Source organism: Canis aureus, chromosome X, assembly GCF_053574225.1.
Source record: "Canis aureus isolate CA01 chromosome X, VMU_Caureus_v.1.0, whole genome shotgun sequence".
Lineage (NCBI taxonomy): Eukaryota > Metazoa > Chordata > Mammalia > Carnivora > Canidae > Canis > Canis aureus.
The window spans coordinates 27,251,800-27,263,517 of record NC_135649.1 but is presented as its reverse complement, the minus strand read 5'-3'; the positions used below and the strand labels follow the sequence as shown (position 1 = coordinate 27,263,517).

General features: G+C 42.8%; 1 protein-coding gene across 2 annotated transcripts; it reads left to right on the top strand.

The window, feature by feature from the left end:
* Positions 1-5,704: 5,704 nt before the first annotated feature.
* On the top strand, positions 5,705-9,975 carry LOC144308211 (testis-expressed protein 13D-like). Of its 2 annotated transcripts, XR_013374791.1 has the most exons (3): positions 5,705-7,596; positions 8,362-8,532; positions 9,192-9,975. XR_013374791.1 is itself a non-coding variant. In XM_077888562.1 (2 exons), exon 1 carries the CDS (start codon positions 6,114-6,116, stop codon positions 7,584-7,586), a length of 1,473 nt encoding a protein of 490 aa, XP_077744688.1. In that variant the 5' UTR covers positions 5,705-6,113; the 3' UTR covers positions 7,587-7,596; positions 8,362-9,975. The 2 variants fall into 2 exon arrangements, 1 of the variants encoding a protein (XP_077744688.1); XM_077888562.1 differs by having other exon boundaries at positions 8,362-9,975.
* Positions 9,976-11,718: the final 1,743 nt, after the last annotated feature.

Genomic DNA, 11,718 nt, shown 5'->3' with positions numbered 1-11,718 from the left:
ATTAAAGGGCAGAATTGGGATCTTTCTCTTTTAAAAGGACTAGGATGGAATGGGAAACTACACTCCGGATTCAGTTTTTAGCAAATCAGCTCACTTACACCCTAGAGGATTTAACTAAAAGGAAGACCAATAAAATCTTTGATTTTCAGATTTAACAAATAGACGCCCTAAACAAAACCAAACCCTCCTGGTCTCTCCACTATTGCTAAACACTAAGACACTAGAAGAAAGTGTGTTCCAAATGTAAGCATTTCAGGCGTGTTCAGCCCTCCAACCAGCCTTTCCAATGCCCTCCAAACTCCCAATGATACAACTCTGAGTCTGAGGAACTACAGGGCTTTTCCCAATCCTTCCTCTTAAATGGCTTAGAGAATTCTTATCAGCACCGGAGCTACACTCTTGATGCTTGACCCTGCTGTTATTAAATAGCCCTTACCTCAAAGTACTGAAACAGTTCAAAGAGTGGGGATCTGTAATAAACCTAAACTGGTTCTATCTCTAAACCTATTCCCTTTCATTTAGGGCCGCTAGGAGACTCTCATACTTTTCTTCTTAGTTTCTCCACCCCTGTTCATTTATTAATCTGAAATTCCTTAGAGAAATATCATGCTGGAATTTTTCTCCTGAAAGAGGAAAATTATTCTAGAATTTGATAGCAACCAAAATAGTCAACCAGATAAATCAGATGATGTTTCAACATCTTTTATTTGCTCCATCAAAGTTTTCAGTGACTGATTTTGCTTTGGATAAAGCTAGTCAATAATTCTTTCCTTTACTTGGGAAGGAAAGCAGTGTACCTAGACAGTAATGCCCCAGGGTTTTTTACTTAAAAAAATCCTTCCTACTTCTCCCAAATCTTAAAAGTGGATTTAAATGATATAAAGTTATCTGGAAGCTCTACTTTATTACAATATGTAGTTGACTTGCTTCTCTACTCCCTATCTCAGGCCTCTTTGCAGGAAGGCAGTATCTACCTGTTAAAACTTTTAGCCTTAAATGGACATAGAATCTTCAAGGAGAAACTGCAGTTTACTCAAACTCAGGTTCAATATTTGTGGCACCTGATTTCAGAACAAGGGCTGCATTTAGTTTCAAATAGGTTTCATGGCATCCTGAACTTCCCAAAACTGAATGCTAATTACAAGGTTTTCTCAGACTAGCTGGCTACCGTCAACATGGGATTCCAAACTCTTTTTTTTCAGTGTAATATTATTAACACTGTCACCCTTCTTCACTTCTCTATGGTCAATACTTCTCATGACTATGACTCTCACAGATCACCTCCTGACTCCTCATGATGACTTACAGGAAACTGCTTTGTATAACATTAACTCTCCATGGTTTACTGATGGTTCTTATTTAAAAGGTGAAAATTACAAATATGCTAGGTATACTATTGCAATTCCTTTTGAAGTCACTGAGGCAACACCTTTGCCCTTGGCTGAACTGGCCTAATAGGCTGAATTGTACACTCTTGATCAGAACTGCATTTTAGCTAAGGGCAAAACTGTAAATATCTACACTAATAGTAGGTATGTTGGAATAGCTCATGACTTTGGAATGCTATGGAAACAGCAAGGCTTCCTTACTCCTAGTTGGGACAAAATTAAAAATGGCCTTTATATCCAGGAATTATTAGATGTCATACTCTTGCAGACACTTTGGTCAGTGTCAAGGTCCCTGCACATTCCAAACTTGATTCTCTGGAAACTCATGGAAACCACCTTGATGATTATTTCTGCAAAGAATGCTGCTTCAAAGGAAGGAACAACTAAACCTTTGTCTTGGGCCAAAGGGATGTTCCCCCAAATAATAATATAGAAAAATTGACTGAAGATGTCCAATAATTGGCCCCAGCAAAGGAAAAACACTTTGAAAATCTACTAAATGTTGGTTCGATAAAAAAAGAAAATTCTGGGGTTAGGCCAAATAATAATCCAGTGCTGCCAGAGACTCTAAAATTCCCATTACTGAGTACTGTACATGCAATGAATCATTGGTCTACTGATAAACCAAAAACCTTTATGAGGCAATACTGGTGGCTAAATATTAATAAGGTCACAGAGTGCCTACTTTGCTTGCCCTACCTGCCTGAAATATAATTCAGGAAAAGCTGTCTGCAATTGCTCCTACACACTTTAAATTTCCCAATGGACCATTTGAGGTTTGGCAGATGTATTTTACTTAGCTTTCCTCATCTCATGGATATAAATATGTCTTGCTAATTGTTTGTATGTTTTCTTACTGGACTGCTACTTTTGTGGCTAAAATGTTACTAGAAAAGATCATCCCTACTTGGAGAATCCCCTTTGAACTCCACTTTGACAGGTCTGTTCTGTGATCAGGGAACTCACTTTAACAGGTCTGTGCAGTTTGGCCTGTGTTACAACACTTCTACTCTGCTTACTGTCTTCAATCCTTAGGGCTAATTGAATGCACTAACATAGCATTTAGGCAAAATTTGTAGAGATCCTTCAAATATCCTGGCCAAAAGCACTGCCATTAGTGGTTCTAAATTTCAAGTCTACTCCTTTTGGACCTCATAAACTCTCACTGTTTGAGATAATCACAGGATGGTCAATGTACTTGGCTCCTGCTTCTTTGGATCCAGTTAATAAAGGGGGATATAATATACTTTAATATTGCAAAGGCCTAATTGTTTCTGTTGAAAATAACCATTCTTCAGAAGAACAGTCTTTCCACAGAACATTCCCCAGAGACGAAGACCTCAAACATCACACCATGCAGCCCAGAAATTTCATCATTGGAAAAGACATGTCCAGAAACACTCTCTTCAACCCTGATGGAAAGACCTCTATCAGATACTGTTAACCAACCCTTGTGCTGCCAAACTCCCAAGAACAGATCTTTGAATCCATATGTCACATCTACAGAAAGCATCAAACCCTGATTAGATCTGTACACCAAGTAATGACCTGAAAATTAAGATTTATAAGAATTGAAGCAGATGACAGCTGAAGGAGGCAGCTTTCCGAAAATGACCAGACCTGTATACCTTTTTCTCACTGTACCTTCTTAGCTTATTTCCTCCCTTTCTTTCTTGGCCCTGTCTATTGCCAAAGAGGAAAACCTTTCTGACCATTGAATCTGTCACCAGAAATCCAATCTGTTCTTTCCTATTTAAATATGATTTGTCCTACTGCACCCATTGGAAATACAAATGATCCCCATTTGAGAACCCTGGAGAGCAGGAGTAGTTGTAAGGGACAGGGTAAAGTGAATCCCACCACCTATCTTTGTGTTTCTGCTAAACTCACTTCCTGGCTTTCCTCCTTTACAGGAATAACATGTATAGCCTACACCTGGAGATCAGACTAGAGTGCTCTTTGTAAATCTTATAGGGAAAGAGAGGTTAAAACAAGCAGCTTGATGTTTAAGGGATTTTCTGGGAAAGGTAGAGGAGTCTTAGGAGCTAAGGAGACAGGGCTAGATTTTATTATTTGATTTTTAAAGTTTTTATTTAAATTCCAGTTTGTTAACATACAATGTAATATTTGTTTCTGGTATATAATTTAGCGACAAGCTGGATTTTAAAAAGAGGAATTTATGTTGAATGTGGACTTTAATTTTTGTTCTATGTCTAATTTCTGTTCTTTAATCTTGTTAGGGGAATCCCTAAGGCTAGTAATTATCCTCTTCTATATCCACTTTATAATTTGGTCTTTCCATAGGTACCAATAAGGCAGTTGTTTAGGATGAGAGCTCTTTAATTTTTTTTCAAATACAGAAGTCTTTCTAATTCAAAGGATTTATTATCTGGCATTGATGAGTATGATCTCATATTAATTTCAATAGAGACTCAAACCAATAAGACATTTTATAGCTTAACCATGACCATAAGAGGTATCCCAAAAGAGAGTACAAAAGATGCAGCCCTCACAAGATCCAAAGGGTTCACTCCCAGAGTTAGCCTAAGAAAGCAAAACTTTTGTTGTCACCAGTAGTAAGAGTGGTGTAGTGAAAATGGTATATCCAGTTTTCCATGAGATGTGAGATGCCTCCAGTTGCAGATCCACTAATTTGTGCCACTGAGCAGGTGCAACTAGAATGATACTTTTCCAGCACTAACAAGAAAACTGTGGTTTAGACAACAAAGGCTGCTTATGAACTGGGACACCTTATGACAAACTCCCCTGAGACCTGGCACATTTGGACAAAGAGAATGCTGCCTGTGACCTCACAGGTTGGATTCCCAGCCTATTTGGCTAGCTACCAAATGCAAGTCAGTACTTGTACCTTCTGGCTGCCAGAGACCAGAGAGAATATTCTTACTGGTCACAATGCCATACTCTCAGGACAGAACAAGATGAAAGGAAAACCTCATCTGATTTTTACATAAAGAACCCACAGCCAAGTTTGTCTAAACAGATGCCAGTCTGGTGAGAACTGTGAACTCACCATTTTGTGAAGCATCCTACCCTATGGTTTCTCTCCTTATGACAAAAACTACAAGGGACAGAGACAAAAGAAAACAATGACCATCTCTGAGAGGAAATAGATTAATAGATAACAAGAGTACTCATAATGAATATTTACAAGTAAATATATCCAAGAACTTGATCACACAAATATATATATATATATATATATATATATATATATATATATATATATATTCTCCTGTTAAACTAAATTTAGAAAAAGAAAAGGACTCTCACCACTCTCACTTCCACCAGACTCTGTGAGTAGAGATCCAGGAGACTGATGTGGTAAGAATTCTTACCTTCTGTGGGCTCTTGCCAGACTCCCAGCATCTCACAGCTTCAGCAGCTTCAGAGTGAGCAACGTCTAGGTAGTGGAGGGCCCCACGTCAGGTGCCAAAACTGTAGAGGTGAAGAACTACTCCTTTCTTCCCTTCAACGTTCTTTGGTTGGCCTAATAATTAACATAAGACAGATTTCCAGGAGAAAAACAAATTTAATTTCATACATACAGAAACTCTATATAAATATGAGACTAAAAAAAGTGACTAAAGCAGGCAGCTTTTATAACCTCAAGACAAAAAAAATTGTAAAGAATTGACAAGGCAAAGAGGTTTGAGTTTGGGATTATAAATTAGTGAAGAAGTAATAAGGTGTTTTATGCAGCCTTCTCAACCTTAAATTCATTCCCTATTTATGGTGGCAAGGGTGCCTTCTATTCTCTGGGTAGAGAGAGGGTACACTTCACATGGGCGATTTATTTCCTCCTTTCAGGGGAACAAAGGAGGATTAGAGTGTCCTGCTTAGATCAGCTGTTTCTTAAGTAACTTTTACTCAAAGTAATGTGCCAAAGTGGCATATTTTGGGGTGGCATATTCTTCTTTTCTTCACCTAGTTCCCCCTGCTGCCCCAAGGTGCAGCTTCATTCCCTTCCCCACAGCAGTACTGCAACCACAGCCTTCACTCAACACTATCTTGCTCCTTTTCTGGGTAGACCCCAGGCTTGCACCCTATTTATCTCCCTGAACAGGGTCCTGCAACCCCAGCTTCCTCCTTGACTCTCTCCCTCTCACCCTCAGAAGTTCTCTGACCTTTTCTGACCGACCCTTTCTTTTAGACTGGGAGTGTGTGTGTGTGTGTGTGTGTGTGTGTGTGTGTTTGAAAGTCCCATCCAAGCCCTTCTGTGCATGAGTGACAAGTATTATGATTTCCAACGAATCTAATGTGCTCTGTCACTGTCTGGGCTCACTGTAGTACACAGCGCAGCCCTTCACCCGGTTCAGACTCCAGGGGGCACGTGGCCCCGGGAGATGGGTCCCAGCATACCTTGCGGTGGCACGTGGCTCAGAGCTCTTACGTCTGACGCATCACGCCACCGTCCCCCTTCAGGCACTGGGGGTTGGTGTGGTGAGAGAATTCACTTGTTTTCTTCTTTCTTCTTCTTCTTCTTCTTCTTCTTCTTCTTCTTCTTCTTCTTCTTCTTCTTCTTCTTCTTCTTCTTCTTCTTGGAGAAACAAAGGCGTGAAGGAGAAAAGAAATGAAGGAGGAGGCCAGGACTGGGAAAGGACTTCAGTAGGGCTGAGTGTGGAGGTGAAGGGCGGACCCACCTTCACTGGCGGCGGCAGGGGCGGCGGAGTCCGCGAGGCGGGGGTCAGCTGGGCCGCGGCGGCCATGGCAGTGGACTTCGGGGACCACGCCAGCGGGTTCCGTCACGCCGAGGTGGTCAGGTTCATCAACAACGAAGTCCTCCTGAACGGCGGCGGCCCGGAGTTCTACGCGGCCTTGCGCTCACGGCCGTGGAGTGAGGTGGAGGACCGGCTTCGGGGGGTCCTGGCCGACCCGCGGGTGCCGCGCGCCCACCAGAGAGCCTGCGCCTGGAGCGCGCTGGCCTTGGGCGTGCGCGGGGCCGCAAGGCAGCGGGAGCAGCAGGGGCGCCGGATCCGGAGGCTGCAGGAGCAGATGGAGGAGCGGGAGACCGCCGCCTGGGCCCTGGCCTCCGAGCTACAGCGGATGCGAGGGGAGCGCAAGGAGATGGCTGCACAGCTTCGATGCGCGAGGGCTGCTCTGCAGCAGGTGTCGAATGAGCGGAATGTATTGCGCCGACGGCTGATCCAGGCAGAGAAATCGGCCCTGGCTGACAAGCCACCTCAGGAAGTCATGTCTGAGTCACGAGCCAAACAGCGTGGAGCCAGAGCATGGCCGGTGGATGTGGATGAGCAGTGCAAGATGATGGCTGCAGGAGCACAGGCCGTGCAGCCTTGGGAGGGCCAGATGGCAGCTCCAGCGGCAGCTCCAGAAGCAGCTCCAGCAACTGTGCTTCGTGTGCAGGCACCCCCGAGCTCCTGGGCCCAGGTCATGCAATCCTCTCTGCCAGTGCAGGTGTCACATGCATTTCCATTCTCTGCATCATTCCCTATGGGATTTCCATACTCGGCATCTCTACCGCACTCACTAGTCGTGGAAGCAGACGCAGCAGTGGCAGCAACAACAGCAGCACCAGTAGGCTCGCCTCAGATGCCTCCTCTGGTCCCACCTGGTCCATGGGCTGCAGTGAGGGCCCAGAAACAGATGGTCCCACTCTGTGACCAGAGGTGCTATGACCAGGAAGAATATTCCGAGATCCCCCAGGGGGGATTTCCCCTGAGGGGCAGCAGAAGTCACAGCCAAGAGGAAGGTCCTGTGTGTCTCCAGGGAATGGCTTCCCTGGAGATCGGGAACCACAGCCAGAAAGAAAATCTGGAGAGACCTCAGGGGACAGCACCCCGGAGAGACAGAAATTCCAGCCAGAAGAAACGTCCAGTGATGCCCCAGAAGAAGTACTCCCCGGAGAACAGCAAGAACCACAGCCAAGAAGATCCAGAGAGGCCTCAGGGGACATCCCCACTGAGAAGCAGCAGGAGCAGTGGTGCCAGAAAAAGCCCCAAGAAACAGCACTCTCAGGGGCAGAAGGCCAAGCAACCAAAAGGGGAAAAAGCCTCGGATTCCCAACACCAGGGGAAGCCTGCCTCAGTATGCAGTCCAAAGAATTGGGACTGCCCATGGTGTAAAGCCATTAATTTTTCGTGGCGCAAGGCCTGCTATAAATGTAAGAAAGTCTGTGTGGCTGGTGAGAGTAGAGGCCTGGACCCAGTACAGACTCACTAATTTTAGGAAGGTAAGTAAAAATGGAAACACTCCAAAGAAAAACCAATTTCCTAAGACCCCCCTCATGAAAAAGTAACTCATATACTTCACAGAAAATTTGAAAATCAAAATTATGATATAGAAAATTAAATTAAATTGTCCATCATCCCATTACACAAATTAATCACTTTTCATCATTCTGATTACATACACACAAGCACATATGTACCTATGTTTTTATTTTATACCTTTATTTTAACAAGGATAGATTACTTTTTGAGTATCACACATTTTAAATAGGGGATTTCGGGATCCCTGGGTGGCGCAGCGGTTTGGCACCTGCCTTTGGCCCAGGGCACGATCCTGGAGACCCGGGATCGAATCCCACGTTGGGCTCCCGGTGCATGGAGCCTGCTTCTCCCTCTGCCTGTGTCTCTGCCTCTCTCTCTCTCTGTGACTATCATAAATAAATAAAAATTAAAAAAAAATAAAATAAAAATAAATAGAGGATTTCTCCTAATTGCAGTTAGGTTTGCAGGTGGTAGATTCTGGATAGCTGATGCTGATTGGTTGACACCTTGGAGAGGCTAAAGTCATGAAGCCTTTTCCTTTTTTCAGTCCTTTCTGTTTTCTTATTAACTTCCTTTTCCTGAAAATATTATGTCATTGGCTATGAACAACCATGTGTTTTTCAAGTTATAACCATATTGAATTTTAGGAGCACTGTTTTGCCTTGAAAATGCTATTATTCATTTGTAAACTACCACAGCGTTCATGTTTGCTTCTTGTTTTTAAGTTTTATAGGTGAGGGCCTGTTTTTGCATCTCTGAGCCCCACAGAACTTGTTTGTTGCTGAAGAAGTTGAATCCATCCCATTAGGAGATCTCCCAAGAGTCTAAAGAAATCACACCTTGATTCTGGCTCACCCAAACCTCATGGAGACCCTCATTGGCTGGAGCTGAGAAGAGTGAGAGGGAGTCGTGGAAGAAGAGATGCTTTGGCGCTCATAAGGGGGGAAGGAAGACAAAACGATTTTGTTAGAATTTAATTTCTCTGTTGATACAAGGGAGTAATTTGGAAGAGTTGAGAGGGTGTTGCAGTGTTAAATTCTATAGATAATAGCAAATTTGATGAATCACATTTAATTCATTAAACATAGTTATTGATTATTTAATGTATATTGGGAACTAGAACCATATGTTAATATTTAGTGCACACATCATAACTTTTTGGTGAGTTTGCTTATATGATAGGAGAGAGCATAATTTGAGATCAGAGGTAATTTATTTGCCTTGTGTATAGCATGGCCTTTGGGTAAACCCAATTGAAACAAGTTAGATATTTTTGCAGTTCTGGGAGCAATATCAGAGACTTTCATGAGAAGATTTACCAGACTTCTCATCTCATTGCTCTTAGGTGAAACAAACTAGCAGTGGCAAAGATCGGGAAAGTGGCATCACAAAGTGCAGGCAGGACTTTTCTGAAAGTCTAATTTCTTCCTTTGAGAGGGAAAACTATTTTTCTGGTTGCCTGAAAGACGACTGAGTGACTGAAATATAATGCTTGAGGGAGTATTGGCCACACACTTAAACCCTCAGTCTTTCCTTTTTTTTTTTTAACCCTCAGTCTTGACTACCTCCATCCTAAGCCCATTTCCAGTCAAAAGTGGATGAAGAACAAGATGGAGTCCAAGGACAGACATCATACTTCTCTTGGATTGAATTAAAAATAATACTGGACTGGGACAAGCATTCTGGAGAATGCACCTGGTACCTTTCTCCTCCACTTGGTGTATTCTCTTCAAGGCTCTCTGCTCTTCTAAGGCAGCTGCTATAAGTAAGAAGACAGCCAAGGTGGAGCAGAGGGCGTGAGAAGGTGTGGGAACCTTAGTCTGAACAAAAATGTTGTAGTTTCCCCCATGAGATCTGTCCAGATCACCAAGCTCAACCTCTGCCAGGGTTTTTCTGATCCTAATTAGTAATAAAGAGTGTGCACTGGTCTGCTATGTCTTCTATGTAATGTGTATCTTGGGGCAGGTTGGTCAGAAGTGGCAGCTTAAATCTGTATATTCCTCCTATCCCACTGAGGCAAAGGAAAGCTCAGTCTCATTCAATGAGAGGGTCTCTGTCATAATGAAAATTACCTAAGAATGAGAAGGGTAAGGGGTTTTTATGGGACCTTCAGTACATTGTGTGATTAACCTTGCTACCCTTACTGGCCAAGTCCAGATGGTACATTGAAGGTGGGCCTGTTTGCTTCTCCAGGGTCAGTGAGGTTTGGAGGTATCTGCTAATGTTGGAAGCCCTAATGCCTAGGGTCCATTTCCCTACATACACCAAGCAGCCATTCCACTCTAGGGCCCTACCTTCTCCCTGGGGTCCTGGTAGGGAGTAAAGAGGGCTTAGATATAATAAACAGTGATCTCTCTCTATTCTCTCTGTTCTCTAAGTCATTCTTTGCTCCCTTAGAAAAATTTGGTCAAGATGATCAGGATTATAGAAAACCAAAAATAGGCTGACAGCATCAATTTCCTTTGGCATAAGTGGGGAACAAAGATCTGGACACCTTTTTGGGATAGTGAGATGAGGGAGTGGACAACAAAAATGATCCTGTCATATTGGAAATCTTTCTTCTTTCAGAGATGACTAACAGAGAGGGCCGTGATTACCTGAGATAGGAATGCAGGAATAGAAGAGAGCTGTTATGGGGAACAAACACATGACAGAACATAAAGACTCCTAACTCTGGGAAATGAACTGGGGGTGGTGGAAGGGAAGGAGGGCGGGGGTTGGGGGTGAATGGGTGACGGGCTTTGAGGGAGGCACTTGATGGGATGAGCACTGGGTGTTATTCTGTAAGTTGGCAAATTGAACACCAATAAAAAATAAATTTATTATTAAAAAAAAGGAAGGGGAGTAGAGGAGATACTATGATATACTATAGATCCTAATGTCCCCTGTGCATTTGGAAAGATGAGCATGTGCAGATATTTTTCCTGCTGGATCTAAATTTAGTGTGAGCACAGTATAGGAAGAGTTCAAATGGTGGTGGAGAAAGAGGAAAAAGAACCAGGGCTTGCAGCAGCTACTACTATTATTGATGGTAGGGATGGGCCTAGTACCGCAGCCTTACAGGCACTTATGATGGAAGAGTAATATGGTATTTCTCTGAACAGGAAAGTGTAGGGGATGTGGGAAGAAGGTTTTCAGATTCTGTGAGATCTTCAGTGTGGGAGAGGCAAAATTCTGTGTGGAGCAAGTGGAGAATCATAGCAATATCCTCCTCTTCTCCACATTCTCACCCATTTCTTAACTTCATATCCACTACTAGACCTTCACAGGAGCAGCGCCTTAAAATCCCATTCCCATTTCCACAATTAATATACCACCTATCATTTATCCCCTTCCACTTCCACTAGCAAAAGCAGAATCAGAAGAAGTGGCTCTAATAAGAGCAGATCCTGTGGGAGCATCTGCAGCTAGCATATTGACAGGTGTGGGATATGGAAAAGGTTCCTGTGATAAGGCAAGAGGAGGCAGTAGCCTCAGGGGACAGAAAGGACAGGAACAAAGGGCTCAGCATTCCTCAAGATCCCTTAGGGATAAGAGAATTGTATGAGGTAAAGACCAAGGGACTAGGATGGGGGAAGTGATAAAACATTGTTATTTTGAGGATAAAACCATGCTTCAACTGAAGATGTGTGATCCTGGACAGGAGGTTTGTCTTCTGATGGGGCCAGTCCTCTTTGATTTCAGAAATGCAAGAGAGAACCAAGGAGATCTAAAACAGAAGAAAGCATTTTCTGAGTATGTCTCTGATCATAAATGTAGCTTGATATCACTTTAGAAAAATCAGAAAATGCAGAAAAAGAAAAAAAAAACATTTAACCATAATCCCACCACTGGAGAGAAGTACCACTTGTACATTTTTATGTATTTAATTCCATGTATGTACACAGAGATAGGTGTGATAGGTTTTTTAAACATCCTTTACATAGAATTGTACAGAATATTTTATGACCTTATTTTTTATGGTGGTTAAAAAGACAGAATGAGATCTTACCCTCTTAAAATTTTAACTGAAATTTTACTACATTACTATCTATAAGCACAATGTTGTACAGCAGGTCCCTAGAGCTTTTTCATCTTGGATA